Source organism: Pelobates fuscus, chromosome 5 (assembly GCF_036172605.1).
Source record: "Pelobates fuscus isolate aPelFus1 chromosome 5, aPelFus1.pri, whole genome shotgun sequence".
Lineage (NCBI taxonomy): Eukaryota > Metazoa > Chordata > Amphibia > Anura > Pelobatidae > Pelobates > Pelobates fuscus.
In genome coordinates, this window is record NC_086321.1 from 155,617,881 (window position 1) to 155,636,042 (window position 18,162).

At 37.2% G+C, this 18,162-nt stretch overlaps 1 protein-coding gene across 6 annotated transcripts in view; it reads left to right on the forward strand.

Annotated features, from left to right (window-relative positions):
* Positions 1-2,156: 2,156 nt before the first annotated feature.
* The window catches only part of MSI1 (musashi RNA binding protein 1), a 36,626-nt gene continuing 20,620 nt past the window's right edge, over positions 2,157-18,162 (forward strand). For 4 of the 6 annotated variants that reach the window (XM_063454581.1, XM_063454583.1, XM_063454584.1 and 1 more), the window contains exons 1-9: positions 2,157-2,273; positions 4,754-4,794; positions 5,046-5,127; positions 5,217-5,301; positions 12,249-12,290; positions 12,991-13,083; positions 14,778-14,826; positions 15,687-15,769; positions 17,232-17,349. In XM_063454581.1, the coding sequence (XP_063310651.1) occupies positions 2,215-2,273; positions 4,754-4,794; positions 5,046-5,127; positions 5,217-5,301; positions 12,249-12,290; positions 12,991-13,083; positions 14,778-14,826; positions 15,687-15,769; positions 17,232-17,349 (652 nt within the window). In that variant the 5' untranslated portion in view covers positions 2,157-2,214. Of the gene's footprint in view, positions 2,274-2,509; positions 2,539-4,753; positions 4,795-5,045; positions 5,128-5,216; positions 5,302-7,484; positions 7,633-12,248; positions 12,291-12,990; positions 13,084-14,777; positions 14,827-15,686; positions 15,770-17,231; positions 17,350-18,162 lie in introns of those variants that run through there. The other 2 variants (XM_063454585.1, XM_063454587.1) reach the window with 2 other exon arrangements.

Consider the following 18,162-nt stretch of genomic DNA (forward strand, 5'->3'; position numbering starts at 1 on the left):
TGGTGCCCAGGGTTCTCTCTAACACAAGTTATAGGTGATTTTCAATGGTTTATTTAAGGTGTAATTTACAGAGAAGTGTCTGTTCCTGTTAAATGCATTATAGAGTTAGAGATGATCAAATTAAAGGGAACTTTAAGCATCATTAACACTACAGCCATATGTAGTTGTTATGGTGCCAGAAATACCCTGTCACCTTGATCTAATTCATTGGCTAAATGTGACCAATGGGACCTACGATAACATTTGAAAACACACATATAAACTTGGGACATCTCCAGGGAACTCCTGGCACCATATGTAATAAAAGCTGAACTAAAACACTCAATAACTCATACATCAGAATTTTTGGATCATACAATAAAACACTGCAGGTTGGAAGGGAGAGATGGCCATAAAGGGTAGACTTGTGGGTCTAAACAATTTAACAAAACCAAAATAAAACAACAAAGAAGTTTACTAAAAATTCACTAAGCTTAACTAACAAACATAACACACAGATGAAGGTATCATGTATGGGTGCCTGGAGTGCCTTTTAAAAGTTTTATTTATAAAACTGTGTAATTATCTAAACATCCTAAGCACACTTATGGGTTTATTTACAAGTCAGATAACTTTGATGGATTGCCAATTGTGTTACAAAGTCAAGGCCAAAAAATCCAACTATGTAACTCATATCCAACTATGTAACCCCTGTTTTGTGAGTGAACACTTTAGATATCAGATGCAGTTTACAAGATTAATACAAAATGAAGGTGTATTGTACTGGTTTATAAATTGCATCTAATGTTTTCCTGTAAATAAATGTTAAAATGGTTGACATCAATAAAGTTTATCAGCCTATAGAAAAAGATACAAGTTCAAAGCATTGCTTGTATTTGTGTTTAAATTCATCCTAAAATATTTTTCCTAAAATCCTGAAATAATTTTCAGGGTTATTCACGGAAGTGAGAATTAAAAGTGAATTTCAAATTTATAGCCCAAAAAAGCTATGCTTTCAGTACAGCTTCTCTGGTGGTAAATGTGAAGTTCACTTTGAATTCTCACTTTACTGAATACTCATGTTAGATCTGAGAATGGTGGAATTTGGGTCCAAACAAAAAGTCACCATTGTATAATATATTTGTTATAATAGAATTAACTAAAGATTATGTTGTATAGATAGGTGACTCAGAGTTATCATTTTGTTGTCCACTGCAATTATTATGTTAGTAATACTATCATGGCCATACTGCCCTTTTAATTACACGTTATGATAAAATAAATCAATGAATTTAGTAGCCCTAATTAGTAATGACTAGTTTGGGTGTTATTGATTTTTTTTTTGTTATCATTATATTAAGTTAATCACAAACAGTACATTTTCGTTACCTTCTGTTTACATTATATTTTGGATGTTAGAAGATTTGATTTATAAATATTGAATGCTTATCTGCAATAACACTCTAGAAATCTGTATATGTTGTAAGGTTTATCTTCCATGTCATAAACCAAAGACCACATTACAAACTGTAGGCCAAAAAGTCAAATTTGAAAACTAGTTTAGTTTTGCCACTTTTTGTTTTGTTTAGAATGTTGATAGTTCTCTCAAAGCCTCCTCTTTTATTCTGCTTTATGTCAAACTAAATAATGCTCTCCGCATTATTATCTGTGTCTTCAGAGTGTGTTGTTTCTATATAAAGAAATAATAATAATACTGTGTATATCATAAGGAGGGATGTTTTAATTTGAGCTGGTTTTTGTCGTTTCTACAATAAATAACCTCTTAGTAAAATATTCCCATTGCTAATCCCATTAGAATTGCTCTGCATGCACTTTTTTGGAGTTGTGCCCAAGTGCTGTGGCTGAGCACAGGATTTCAGTGATGGCACTGGAGAGAAGGTGGATATAGGTGTTAATGGTGGTAGTTTTTGGTTGATATGTTAGTGAGGGTGGAATGTCCTCCCCACCCCCACATCATTTGCAGTGGCTTTAGGGACAGTCAGTGGCAAGCTGGCTCAGTAGGGGAGGGGGGGGGGAGGCGGGCAGGTGCCAGGGCGGGGTTTATTGCACTGGGGGCGTGGTTTACATCCAGTCTGTGGGCGTGGTTAATAGGAATAAGCTCCCTGTGCTGCCTACCCGGGGTGGGATGTTCGGGCAGGGGGCGTGGCCATGCCGTCCCTTCCCATCCTCTTGTCCCGGGAGCTGCCTCCGCTCTCAGGAGCCGCCACAGACCGAATGGAGACAGAAGCGCCCCAGCCTGGACTGTCGCCCCCGGACTCCGCGCACGATCCTTGGTAAGGGGCCCCTGCAATGCTCCCTCTTCCCCCGTGCCATCAGGGCTCCCATCCCCGGGCTGGGCTGGAGGGGGGCATGGTGGAGGGGGAGGTACCTGGGCACCTCCAGGCTGCTGTGAGTGAGTGTGAGGGTCAGATGGGTAACTTTCACTGGGGAGGGGGAGAGCTCATTGTTACCAGGTATATTGTGTTTTCTGCCCGCTCTCTTAACAGGAACTCATTGTTACTCTTTGCAGATGTAAGCTATATTGTGAGAGCACAGCATGTAAGTGATGTAGCAGTGATTCCAATAGTGTGCATTTCATGGCTAACTGGGAACGAGGATCCTGCGAGAAAAGTCACTTCACTACAAGGGTGGCCGTAAGGTAGACACCCAGCTGCTGGAGAACTACAACTCTCATGATGCTTTGCCAGCCTAAATGCTGGCAAAGCATCATGGTAGTTGCAGTTCTACAACAACTGGAGAGGTCTGCCTTTGGCCACCCCTGCTTTTTACTCTGTGCTAACCAGGTGCTGCCTAGGATCTGTCTGCTTGAACAAAAAATGCAATTTGCTTCTTTCTCAGTTATCATTGAAGTTATCACTTTTTTATTATTCTTATTATTATTATTATTAGAATAAAATGTGTTAGCCTTTCTTTCCGCTGTTCTACTGATTAAGATCAGTCACCTTTCATCCCTGTTAGCCTAGAGTAGTAACAATTAATGACCCCCCACTGTGTTTAGTAGTAACAGATTTCTATTACTTTTAATACTGACAATACTTAGTTGCCTGATCCATCAATAGTTATTCATTGTCATGCAGTATATTTTAATTAGTACTTTATAGTCACCCAACTTGACTGGAAGTTCCCACTAGCCTGGCACTTGTGAAGAAAATAAAGTTACTGGGGGCCGTAAACGGGACATGTAAAAACTGAATGTACTACTAACAATCTCAAATTGAAGGCACAGTTCATAATAGACACTTATATAAGTGCGAAAACATTGGTGCGCTGAGGTGCTACATTTTAGGTTCTCTTAACCAGTGTTGTATTGGTAATACTTTATTAGCTTAACTTTCAGCTAGTGTGTTAACAGTACCACAGCCCATTGTCCTTGGACTATTTCCATGGCCGCTATGAATGTAGTAATTGTAGAGGAAAACAAAAATCTGAGTATCTGAGTAAAACAAATCTAATTATGCAAGTTATGCCTAATTAGCATGTTTCATTTGTAGTCCAAGCATTTGAGTTATAGATTTGTTGATATATTTCCTATTTACGATGGACAAAAATTCACCCTTGTGAAAAGAATGACCCATATAGTACCATACCTACCACGTTTTTCATTATTACAAGTTCCCTTTTTCTATAATTTTGAATTGTATGAGTGCCCAAGTTTCTCTCTTTATCACAATGTTCCACATACTTTAATGTAAGAATTTCTGCTTGGAACCTTATCTACTACTAATGCATATAAAAACTCTTTTTATGTGACATCTTTCCACCAAAACATTTTGGATTTCATGATTGCCTGCTGGATGGCAAACTTTTCCAGTTCCATCATGAAATATGTTTTTGTATTACTCATTGATATGTCTAGAAAGTTACGGTAGATTTTTTTGGAGATGCCTATATGATATTTAGGAATGTTGGGACCATATGAGGGTTACATCAGCCAGCCATTAAATTGATAAACTGACAAATGTACTGAAATTTAGAAAAAAATAAAAAATGTGCATGTTTAATATCTTGTTTATTGGATATTTAGTCATTCCACTACAATATTCCCAGATTTAAGCCATAATGAACCACTCAAATATTTTGCATTGCATATGTGTGTACACCTGGTACAACAACCCAGTTAGGAATATCAGTTAGTATAAGGTGGTGATGTGTATAGTGTGTATATCTGATTATATATTAAGCACATTTAATAGAAGGACTGCGCCCATTATGGTAATTATTATAAATGCACTGGAATAATTAAACACGGTTGCAGAACTTTCAAAAATGTTGTAAGCAACTTTCCCCAAAGTGTGACATTTTTAAGAGTATCATATTAGTCTCTACAGCACCAGCATTACAATAACTGGAAAGGCAAATGGATAAACTTAAATTTCTTTATTGGTGTCAAAGTTTAGCTGATAGCCAATAGAACCGGTCCATTGGTGTCGGTAAACAATTGAATGACCACCGTAAATTACTGACACCAAGCTTCTGAGGTTTTGGAATGTGTGTGTGCTTTTAAATACTTTTTTAAAATCTTTATATTTTTAAGTTTGAGCATGCTGTGTGTTCTGATAATAGGCAAGTAGCATGTACTAGCAGTTCATAATCTGTGTTAGAGGTTCATATTCCATTCGAATTTTCTCTCTAATTTGTACGCAAACATTTCACTTTTTAATGTTCTTAACTATATTTTTTTAACAAATATAGCATATTTTATGACTATAATTATTTCCTATCTCTTCATGCCTTGCTCTTGTTACGTTTCCAGCAAAATGTTCATCGGGGGTCTTAGCTGGCAGACAACACAAGGTAAGCACTGACTGGTTAACTGGGGACCATAACGGAATATGTAATGTGTGTTTAAGGTGTGAGATTGCTTCTTGCGTTTGCATGCCCCCTTGTCACGTACTTCCACCATTTTGTTTCTTAATCCCACTGCCTCCTTTTTGTGGCCTTCCATATATTCTCTCCATTTCTTTAAAATTGATGTTTTGGAGTTTGTGTTGCATTGTGGGATTTACCTCCTCCACTAAATTGGGATGCTCCCTTCCTCTTTTTAGAGGGCCTGCGAGAGTATTTCAGTCAGTTCGGGGATGTCAAGGAGTGTCTTGTTATGAGAGACCCGCTGACAAAAAGATCCAGGTGAGATTTAGCTCATGCATTTGAATAAACCCATGGAAATAGAACCAAAATGCCTTTTACTTATTTACAATTTTTTCACTTTGCTCCAGGGGGTTTGGATTCGTGACTTTTATGGACCAGGCTGGAGTGGACAAAGTTTTGGCTCAATCAAGGCATGAGCTGGACTCAAAAACGGTACGTTTGTAGTTCTCATTTCTTTACATTCCTGCAGATAGCGGGTAACCAATAAAAATTGCAGTGAGCTGTGCTGATGTGTTATTATTATTATTATTTTATTATTTATATGGCGCCAGCAAAATTCCATAGCGCTGTACAATGAATATGTTCATTATTTTTTTGTGACAGGCGGTTTAGTTGGTAATAGTTGAAATGGTCAGGGTGCTAGAGTATGAGTTTTATAAATTACGCAAAGGCTGATGGGAAACTCTATTGGTTTTAGAACGTTTCTTTAGAGTTGCATTAAACTTTATCATTGTTTTGTACATAAGATCTGTACACCACGTCTAAACCAAAGATGGCCTCCAATTGACAACAGGTATTTGAGATTAACCTTTGCTCAGTGCTCATTGACATAAAATATTAATAGAGATAAAGAGATATAAAAGCTTTGGTGAGATTTCATGTGTGATGTGAGTGTGATGCACATAGTGTAATTAAAATATATATATATAATTTTAATTTCTAAAATTTAAAATATGGTGCCTTACAAGTATGTAGAAAAACAAATGTGAAGTTCAAGACATTGGGATCAATCATGTAACTAATGGATATTTAGAACTCTGGAAAGTGTATGTCCTGTATTCTATACTCTATTCTACACTATTGCTCAGTGTTTGTCATATTCCTTTTTTAGTTTGTGCAAAATATTTGTTCGGATGATAAATCCTATTTAGTGAACATGGCTAAAAAATATTCCACCAGTTATATCTAATAAAACTGTGCTAACATGGTGTGCTTTTAGCCAGTTAAAACATATGTTTTCTGGCATAGCTCAATGTTTGTTGTAACCTGGGAAATGAATGCTTCAGGTCAAAAACATGACCTTCTTTATCCAGTAGTCTATTTGCATCACAATGTTTGATGTACATTTTTATACCCTTTGTAATTATTCACTATATATTTTATTTATTTGTAATGGTGTAAAATCTTATGAAAATGATAAGACATTTCACTAAATAAGCTGTGTTGTTGTTGTTCTTATGAAGGCACAGCCAGGCTTAAATTTCATCTTCAGGCCACGATGCTCACCTTAAATATTGTTTAGTTGTGCTCACAGACGGCTACATGGTCTTTGTAACATGACCTTCAAATATACCTTGTTCTGTGCAACTCAATTTTACCATCACAATAGTCTGCTAAATGGCATCGTTTTTTAAATCATACGCTTGGTTGGCCTTTTCCATTCATACACCTGCCTATACGTAAATCTAATATACTACTATGCATTAACAGACATAGGTGCTGTGATGTAGCTCAGAATCTAGTGGATGAATGGTCTATCAGTATTTTTAAGGTGACATGATTCCTGAGTTAGATCACATCTGTTTTGAAGTTATGTGATAGAAAGGGATTGCATTTCTGATAGACATTTTTGATCAAACGAAAAGATTTCTTAAGGGATGTAAATCCAGAAAATGAAGCATTCTGCCACGTTGTCACTATGAAGGATTGGGAACCATGGGGATGTGAGTGGGATTTTATCTACCGTATAAGGACGTGCTTATGCGTTGAGGCTCGTTAGTTGAAGATGTTCCCTCATGGGCCACAGGTAATTGAGTTTCTGCCGGCTGAAAGAGGTTACTAGAATACATAAATCACTTACTTTGCTTGTGCCCCCTAGTTATTTCTCAACCAGCACATTAACAAACCCCAAATGGATTTAAAGTGTGAGATTCCATTTCATATTTCCATCTGATTTGAGGATCACCACCGTATTGTTCAGGATTCAGGTGTTTACAGTCTTGTTTGGGGGAAATGTAGACTGTCACAGCTTAGGGAAACTGTGCAGTGCTTTGCAATTTTATTTTTAAATCCAGCTGGGTGCTTAGGTATTGCAGTCAGCACTAATTTCAAAACTGAATTAATTAATTTATAAAATGATTTGCTATGCCAGGTTTGTAGCTATCTAGCCTAGTCAGTGGTCTCTTGTTTGTCATTCGGAGCCAGGGAGCTCTGGGGATTGCATCTCAGCAGACATACGGGGGAGGGGAGCTGTGAGTCTCAGGCTGTTTGTCCCATGGTCCATGGATGTGAAGTTTTTTTTCTTTTGTTGCCTGGGAGGAGACAAGTGTATGTTTCATACAAAGAACGTTTGAAAGCAGAGGGGGACCCACCGGCAGTTTGAAAAGACTGTTCTTTATACTTTGTTTTAGGCTGAGGGGGTAGAGGGTCATACTAGCTGAGCTGGAGGGGGTTAGGTGAATAATTGAAATATATTGGGAACATGGGTTATGTGATGTGTTAGTCTGTCTGGATCACGGCTTGGTTGATTTGGCACCTCATTAGGTGAGTCTTTGCTTGATTTATGACTTAAGTCCATTTGCTTAGTGGGTGCTAACGTTGGTTGGGTGCTTTGGCAGTTGGGTTTTTTCCCTGCGGGTCAATTATTAGTGTGTGGGTCATTTAGTCTGTAAGAGCGCATATGCTATGCAAATGTTAGCTTTGTTTTATGTAATTTCAGTACCAAATGTATGATCATCTAATATAGTCCTGCATTCTACTTTTATTACCAAGAGAAAAATGTTTATTAATTAGTTAAACTATGTTATTTTTTTTTCTTCTTTTATTTTTATTTGATATTATTATTATTATTATTATTTTCCATAAAATTCAAATGGTAGTATTATAAATTGAATCAAAGCTCTCATAACACATTAGCCAAATGGCACACAGTATTAATCCAGAGCGGGACAAATGTATGTACAGTTTACCAATTTGGAATTAAACCATGAAGGAATACCTTTATGGCAATTAATATAAAATTAAAATGGCACACCATGTTTGGAATCACAGACACAGAAATGGGTCCAGCCCTGATCCCAAGTTTTGATATATTTAATTGTAAAGCCATGTGGTGTTCAGTATTTTCCTATCCAAGTTTAGTATGTGGGTCAGATTTTCAAGTCTGCAGACCAAGTATCCTGCTGTAAGAGTATTATTTAGTATCACAGCTGTATCTTTCAGACTTTGTCATTATGTTGTAAGCATAATGTGTGCTTTAAAAAAAAAAAAAAAAATGTTAGTTCCAGAGTAGCTAAATGAAACCTTTGCAGCAAGATCATTGCAGTACTCATCTTCTTCACTTTTGAGTTTTATTTCAGAGTTGGTTGTTGTAAAACTTTGAGTGTACAAATGAAAATATAACTACCGTATGTATCCTGGTTTGCAGAAGTTCATCTTTAATTTATTTTTAAAATCTTATGTCCTGATAAAGGTCTAAAAAGGTTATTTTTTTCAGCATTTGATTTATTTTTTTCCGCTAACATTTGAGATTTGTCTGCTATACTGAACTATATTGGCTAGCTTGTTGGTAGAATTGTATATGTGTGCGGTAGGTCACTGGTTCCTTAAATGGTTTGATCCTGCAGTAATACATGTTTTTTTTTATTTTGTTTTATGCATGTATTTCAGAGCATGTGTAGAACTACCAAATCTGTAATTGTTTAAAATAACTTGAAAGAAAGACTGCCATCATTTCCTTCCCTTATTACACTTTTTGTGTGAGTTTCTTGTATTCTCCTTTAGGTTTGTGCTCCTTCTAAAGTTGCTCTAACTGAAAAGAATTATGTAATTTATTGCAACATTGTAGCATATACTGATTTAACCCCTCTCCCCAAATATAGCTTGGTGTTACAGGTGTCTGTCCTGGTTCTCCATTTGCCATTTACCTGTAACAATAGTGACTTGTGTTTAGTGATGTGAAATTGGTGCTTTTCAACTCTGCTCGGAGCTGCAGTTTTCTGCTAATAGCATCTTCCTGGCCTTTACTGACATAGCAGAGAGGAATGTCATGACAAAGAGGTATTGTTGAAATATGCTATCTCCTGTTTAGATTTCTTTCCCTTGATGCCCAGAAGCACAAACATTCCCCAGTTCATCACTGCTCAGTGAGGGCCATGTAGACCCTGCCAAACCTGACCCCTCTTGCCCTTCTCTGATGTTACTCCCTAAAGACCTTGATTTGATTTGTTAGCTCTCTTGCAGCAATTATGTGAAAAAACAAAAACCACAATTTATCAACCTTAGTTATTATTAAGCTGGGAAATGATCAGTTGTCTTAAACTCCACCAGTATTTGATTTGTATTCTTCTATTGCTCTTACAAATGAATGGATAATTAATTATAAACTGGACTTTAACCCACTGGCAATACTTGTAAGCTTTAATGCAATAAATTATTATTACTGTTCTTATTATTTAGAACAAGTCTAAATAGTAATTTTGGTACCAAAGCATTCTAGCATTTTCCACATAAAGCATTGAAAGCTTTGCCTTGATAATGAAAAACAGCAATACATTTTCTCACTACAAACACATCATTAAGGCACATGACACTATTTGTGGGCCCATTTTCTGGTTGCAGAGTTCAATTCTGGGGTTCAGATAAATATCCATATTCCATATATAAGCTTGATATCTTTTTCTGTTTATATTCCTTAATTCCACGTTTTCCTTCCCCTTAGTATAAATATTATCTGTATGCATGCACCTTTGTAGAACCCTGTCTTCTTTAAAAAATATATATAAGTATTTTTTTATATTTTTTCAGGTTTTTTTTTTTTTTTGTGTAGTTGTTCATGGGATTATTTTTATATTCAATATTGTATATGTTATAATTTTCCATATTTCTCTAACTTGATTTCATTTTATATTCTAATTAGAAATTCTCAGTTCCTTACTGGGCTCTACTTTTTTGTTCTAGCCTCTGTTTTAGATGCATATTAGTTGTGTTTAACACATATTTTGTTGAAGGAATTTTGTTTTCTGCCTCATTCCTGTTTTTTTGTTTTTTTTACATTCAAGATGTGTACGTTGTAGAATAATGGCTCTGACATATAGCCATCATTCAAGTTACATTTGGCCACTGATATGTGCATTTACAGAGTACGTGTTATTTGCTTATGTGAATTGAACATTTAAACCTTTAAGTGATAACTTTGGAAGCCATATGAAAAACATATATATTTATTTTCAGAACCACTATTCTTGACCTTTATCATTTTTGCCACAGTTTTTCTAGTATTGGAAAGGACAGTAAGGCCTGAGCTTAGTTCCTAGAGGCAATGGGCAACTAGGTCAGATATACTGTTAAACAAGATGTATTACTGAAATGTGCAACTTAAGGCTTCCATAAAGCTTGAGACTTAAACAGGGTTATTCATTAAACTCCAAATTCTCATGAATTAAATCCAAACTGAGGTAGCAATAACATGTGACTGAGTTGGATGCTTTTTCCATATCAGCTCATTTTGTCTCAGATTCTCCAACTGGATTTAATATGCAAGACTTTGTGAGTTTGGTGAATAGCCATGCTGGTCTCCTAATTCTTGTCCCATGTGATGGCAAATATGTGAGCTTTATATCAGATATAAGCAGGGTTAGGTTTATTTCATAATGTGAGCTCCAAAACACATATGTATGTCCATAAGGCTTCTATGCCTTGTGCCATGAGGTTTGGTGGCATGATTCAGCTGTTCAAATGAATTCTTAGTGCATGCCCACTTGGGAGATTTCCTCTGACAGTCTATTCACTGAACTGGTGACATGTGAGGAGCTGGGGGATGAGTACACCAGCAGCATTTGAGTCGACGCTTCTCAGAACTCAATATCCCAGAACAGTGAATCAAAATGTTATTTGCTTCACTGATTCCACAGAACATTTTTGCTTACACAGCACAATTATCCTATTTCTGTAATTCCACTTGTGATGGGTGGTACCAAACAAAAGACTTCTACTTGTTTTATAGGCGAATCCAATTACACCTTTTGAACAGAACTTTGAAAATCACATGGGTTTTTGTTTTTTCCTAATGCTTCTGTTTCTTTTGAACATAAAGTATAGAATAGTAAAGGAAAGAAATGTACATATATTTATTCACAAATGGCAGCCAGTGATAGTCTAAGTGTGTCAGATGATGCTCTCAGCCAATCACTGCCATCCTTTCACTACTTGCGCTAATGCTTCTGTGTTAGTGCAAGCCAAAGAGGAGAACTGCACACCAGCAAATGTTAAACTGTAACACTTAAACGTAAAATGGCGCCAGGATCCCAATGCACCATAACAAGTTCATTGAGATTACATTGTCATTGTGCCCTGAGTATCCTTTTAAGTTTCTTTTTCATACCTTGCAAACACATACTTGCTAAATACAGGTTATAAGAAAATATATTTTGTAAATTCTGGGAAGTGTCCCATTAAATAATGTTGAAAACGCCCCTATAGTAGGCAACATTCTGAGGTCTAATTAAATACCACCCAAAATTTAAAATCGACAAAGGGAGACACTTTACTTTTAGGGGTGTGAGCGGGTGGGATGTTTCGATAAAGTTTGGATTACTTGCTTATAAGAATTGCTGTGGCACATTGCTGTGAGTATTATGGAACTCTGTTATACATTCAGACACACCAACAATATGGAGCTCCCAAAAAAGAGGGACATTAGGATAAAAAAGAAAGGTCAAAAGGATTTGGGCCCCAGACTTTGATTTTATCTTCCAAACATGGACATTTGGGAGTTATGTAACCACTAAAGTGATATTTTTTTTTAGATTTTAGGCCAAAAATAACCAAATTAGAAAAATTCTCCTGCTCAGCATTGTTTTCTGTCTAGCTGCTTTGGCATACAATTTTAAATCCACTTTGAATTACCGACAGTGGACATTTTATGGAATAACCATGTTTGTATTCATAACCGATGCTACTCATTACGACCTCGCTGATACTGTGCGATTTCTCCTAGGTTCTGATACCTCTAGTTTCCTGTATGCTTTAAGCTACATTTTAATTCTCTGTATTTATTTTCTGTATGTTTCTTTAAATAAAACTTAATATCTTACAGGAAAGCTATTTGTAGTAGTATTATTTCAAAATATACTAAGCCCACTACATATTTTCTCTTACAGATTGACCCAAAAGTAGCATTTCCTCGCAGAGCTCAACCCAAGGTGAGTCTCTGTGATTGGGTAGAACGTTACGCTTATTTGGGGGGGAAAGGGGACTTGATCTGTAAGATTCGGATACAGATTGGGTGTGGGAATCAAGTTAATCTTGTAGAAACCTGTAAGATTTCTACAGGCAACTTAGTGGCAAAGCCTAAGAAAGGCTGTTAAAGCTCTGGAACACATGTGTAGAGTGGGAGGGATATGTAACTATTGGGAAAAAATCGGCTTAAACCAATAACTAGCAGGTGGATCAAAATGGGTCTGCATGCACCAGCATAACTGGGTTAATTCCTTTAAGTAGTTTGTTGACAGACGGTCGCTGGTGTCAGCCAGGAAGATTAGTGCTAGGGTAATTAGGGGCAGCTGGGAGACCCTCTGCAAAGGGCCTGTTACTTAGTGAGTATCCTTATATGTAGTATTATACACTTTTGCTCCCTGTTATGTATGGCAATGTGTATTAATAACGGAGGAGATGGGATATATTTGATTGTGTGTGACAGATATGCAGAATATCCTGTCTCTTGCTAATACACCGTCTTCATCAATGGGAACTCAGCATCCATCATAGTCACTACAATGACACCTGTTGTTTAATAAAACTCCTTATACACAGCCCTCCCCTGTTAGCCAGTTTGTCTTTTGGACAGGTTGATTTTTAGGCTGGATATAAGAGACTATCTCCTAAGATCCCTGTTTATTACAGATGGTGACAAGGACAAAGAAGATATTTGTGGGAGGTCTATCTGTGAATACAACTGTTGAAGATGTGAAACAATATTTTGAGCAGTTTGGCAAGGTGAGTTTGACATTTTCGGTACCAGGGAGGATTGCACTCCTATAGGACAATGTGTATATATGTGTAAATATATATATATTTACTATATGTTCGTTTAGGCACTTTCCTTTTAAGGGATTTTTTTTTTAATATCCTTTTTAGCATTATTCAGGGAGTGTAACCAGACCAGTTTGCTTTATGTAACTAGGTAATTCACTTGATTTGTACCTTATGACGAAATAGTGTCGGCACAGGCCAGTGACTATTGTCTCCATGACAGCAGGGTGAAATATTTGCGTCATTATGATTTAGATCAGCAAGAGCTCAGGGGATATGTGTGTGTTTGTGGTTCAAAGGGAGCAATGGGTGTTGGGGGGGGGGTGGGGGTGGCAGGGAGTTAAGAGGGGTTAAGGTTTAATCAACTTTAAAGAGTTACTAAATAATCTGAAGACATGAAAACTTGTAAGGCAGTGGTAATCATATTGAGAGTATGTCAACTCCTCCTTTCTGCATGCAGGACACCTGAGGATGTACCTCCCTCAATATAAGACCCCTCACAGACACTGATGAACAAGCCTTGTTATAAGGCGATTAGATCCCCATTTAATTAGGAGGTTGGACAGATCACTGGATGACTGGGATTTCTCTCCCAGCGGCTGCAGATTATCTGCTACATTGTGGGAGGGGAAGGTGGGGGTGATTTGCACACTAAACAGAGATTGCAGAAACACACTATGTCCAGAAAGATTTACTGTAATAATGTGTCACCTGCACAGGAATGAAGGCTTGCAGCCTATGTACTGTGTATTCCATTCCAAAATAAAATAAAATACAGGCATCTAGTTTATCTAGTTCATCCTGTTACTTTTAATTTCTCTTGCTCTAATTCTCCTGTTGTTTCTCTCACTCTTTCCCTGTGTGTGTCTCTCCCCCTGATATCTGGTGGGGCCCTCTCCCCTCCCCCCATCTTTTCAGTTGCACACAAAGGCTTTTGCCTCTGTCCCTCTCCCCTGCGGCTCAGGACATACTAAGCTGCAGTCATAGTAACAGGACAGAGCTCCCAGAGCTGCTGATTCTCCAGGGAACCAAACGGTTTTGTTTGAAAAGCAAGAAACAGTTTGACCTGATGAGTAAATAAATATATTCTGTAATTTAAAGAGGCCTGTTATAAACCTTGAACTGAACAGTGAGCGCAATATCTTATCAGCCATATTTTCCTGCTTTCTGATATCCCCTGCATGTCTCTCTCTCTCTCTGCTTTCCCTGTACGGCCCCCTTTCTCCCCTGGATTTCTTTTCATTCCCTCTATTTTCTCTTGAGTACCTCCTCCCTAATGTGTGTCCCATCCATGCCCATGGCCTGGGTGATCTACATGCCCCTCCTCTGATAAAAGAAAACACCCATTTCACGTACATGATTCAAATTGTGATCCCCATCTTTTATTTAAGGTCCCCCATTTTAACTGCTGTGCCCCCACTCCTGACCATATGTCCTCTAAAAATAATCCCAGCTCCTACTATGTGGCACCAGTCCTACTTTAACCAACCAATAGTAGTATAATACACTACACTCCAAATGATCAATACAGGCTTAAATAGTACATCTAGCTGGAATATGTTTCATGTGTCTGTGTATTTATTTCACACAAAACAGGACATGCCCTGCCTTTATGTTATGTGTCTCTGATGATTGATTTGCCAATATCTGTCACACAGGTTGATGATGCCATGTTAATGTTTGATAAAACCACAAACCGGCACAGAGGTGAGTTATTTATTTATATTACAAAATCATTCATTGCAGATGTTTGAGCATGTTAGTGTTTGCACTTTCACAGTAATAGTAATGATTAGAAATTACAGGAAATTAGGAATTTTAGTAGGCTCCCAGTTGGAGATTCTTTTATGTTCTTTTGGCAAAAACATTTCAGTGGGCAGTACAGGTTTAGTGAATAAATCGGTGAATCAGACATTGCACTTGTACGTATTACTCCCTTAAACTCTAAACCTACTGGCATAGGGTTACTTTTTACATTTCTAGACTACAATTGGGAAAACTTGTGCAGTTATCACCTTTTGCACTAATATTGCTTTAACACCACTAACTGCCCTGTTTGCAGTCTTTATACTTTCAAATAGTAAAGCTCTACCATGACCATCATTACTGCAGAGAACACCAGTTGTAGAGATTGTGCTGTATTATGATAAAGTAACCCTTGACAAGGTGGCTGTTGGTTACTGAGAATCTGTTGTTACCTCAGTAAGAGACCCTTGCTTATATATGTAGTCAAAAGAACGTACCACATCGAGGCTCCTTTATTTATTTATTACTGGTATTTATAAAGCGCCAACAGATTCCGCAGCGCTGTACTTTAGAGAATACATGTAAAACTCAGTTGTTCAGCACAGACTTTTTGCAGTTGAAAAGATTCCTTGTAAAGGCAAAAGCATATTATTTTTCCTCAATAGGCACAAATTTCAAACTCTCTACTCTTTGCCCTCAGTTTAGTCTCAAAGTTTGTGTGCATTGTTGCTTACACCAAAATAACCTATCACGCAACACCTCTTGGCACTCTTGTTTCTGGCCCATTATTAACACACTTCTGTGTTTCTTTTTCAATACAGGTTTTGGATTTGTCACATTTGAAGGTGAGGATATTGTGGAGAAGGTCTGCGAAATTCACTTCCACGAGATTAATAATAAAATGGTAAGTGGAACGTTTTAGTGAATTTTAAGCTGTTACTGAATGCTTGTTACAATGTTTTTCTTTGCAGTCCATTGAGTGTTTGGCAGATATCCTATGTAGAAATAATAACGCTGAGCCTATAGGCATAAATAGTCCTGCCTTCCTTAGACTGGGCATTTAATGCAAATTCACCACAGCCTCAATAACGTTGTACCGGCAGCAAGTCAAAATTCACTGTGTTGAGTTGAACTCATAATTCGAATTCCCAGTAGGAATTAAGGAAAAAGTAAGCCGATTTGCATGACTAGCAGGAAATGTTACTGTTCCAGAATTTATTAGTGAGTTTTTACCACATCAGTCGGCAGTCTGTTTTTATGTACAGACATAAACATGGTTTACCTTGATAACTATATAATATCTGCATATAATAACATTTGTCATGGAAGCAAAAAGTTAGAAAACTTTGTTTTCAAAATATTCAGGCTAATTTACAGAGCCTGGATTGTGACTGTTTAACTAACTGGAATAAAAACTCTTTAAATACATGCAACCGCTTTGGAATCATTTTCCTTTATTATGTGGGAATTGGAGGTGGAGACCCTTAAAATGGAAATTGCCATGACTGGAAACAATTAATGAAAGGAAAATATGTCCTTGAATAATCAATATTATCAATTAATATTCTACAGATGTGACTATACCCTAAACTAAGTAAAGGAACAGTCCAAGCTCCATAACCACTACAGCTAGCTGTAGAACAGTCTAAAAACGTACCTAGATCCCAACAGGTACAATGCTGCATCCAGTCTTCTCCAGCAGTAGAACCCGGATGCCACATTCATTGGCTGAGAGAGTCAACTGAGCACTCTTGGTCAATGTTTGCAGTGCTGGATTGGTTGTGCTTTGCTGACATTCCGTTTCTCCTGCTTTGAAGACCTGATTTAGTGGATGTGGTATGGACAACTGGAGGGGCCCAGGTAAGATATCAAACAGTGTGATGGTGCCAGGCTCTGTAAATGCAGTGAGCTGTAGTGGTTATGGTGCTTTGATTGTTGATTTAAGAATGTGTATATAGCTAAATGTGTTTGTCACTATCAAATTTAAAGAATTTGCACTGTTATGACCTTGTCTAAGAAAGAATGATACCTTGCTGTTTTAGTAGCATATTGTGAACTTGTTATTAGTTTCACAGTAGTATGCAGCTTGGCACATGTACTGTATGTGTGTAAAGTAGTTGGACACAGATTTGGATAGGTAACAAAGCTGCTCTTGTAATTCAACAAATTCTAAGGTTATGCAGGCAATTTCAATGGATATCCAAGGCAGGATTGTTTACTTGGAGTGAGATCTAACCAATTTTTGTTTTCTAAATTTGTTAGGTAAGATGGATGATTGTTGAGGCCTTTGGTGTTTTTTGTTGTGTTGTGTGTCAGCCAGAGTGAGGGGTTGATGTCTATAAGTTAAAACTATTCTTTATCTGCAGGTTGAATGTAAGAAGGCACAGCCGAAGGAGGTGATGTCACCAACTGGTTCTGTGCGGGGTCGGTCTCGAGTAATGCCATATGGGATGGACGCCTTCATGCTGGGAATCGGGATGCTAGGTGATTGTTGCTTGTATGAGGGCATAGCTAATTAGATTTGTGAGCGGTTGGATATTTTTATGTCAGATCTCCACCTGCTGTTCCAAGGTGGTTATTGCATGTTCAGAAACTAGCCCCAGGTCAAGACTTATTCTTTATCTTGGTAGTATAGTAGCACAACACACAATAGTCAGTTAAAGTTCAATTACCGTAATTGGACCAAAGAAAATGGCTTTGCAATAAAAATGTTTTTTAAAAAAAAACACAGAATGTTTGCATGTAATCAAATAAAAAATTGAAAACTAAAGCCTTACACAGTTGAGGTTTTAACAATGAAAATAGTAAACACAATAAGTACTCAATATTTAGTGCTAAATGGTCTGGGAATTCAGTGTGTCCAAATCTTTTCTGGAAGTATTTATTTATTTATTTTCAATTTGTTACTGAGAATGTGAAGCTTGTTGCCATTCTCCATATGTGACACCTCAGCAGAATAAATGCCTACATATGGACTAGGGTCTTAGAAAGAAGACACAACACCATTAGTCACGTATGAATCAAAACCAATTTTTCACTTTCAAACACTGAATTGCTGCTTTCTTAAAAAAAAAAAAAAAATAGTTCCCTACAGTACACCAGCTTCAGCCACTATACAGACTAATTCCTTATTTCTCCAAAATTATATTGCATGGCTTTTAGCAACTCCTTTTCTGCCATCCCGCTTTGAAACATATTACTGGATTCTTCTGAGAAAGGCTATGAAAGTGGATCAGATCACTATCAATGGGGTTGTTTCTGGTGATGGTACTTTCAATGTAATGAAGGCCCCTTGAC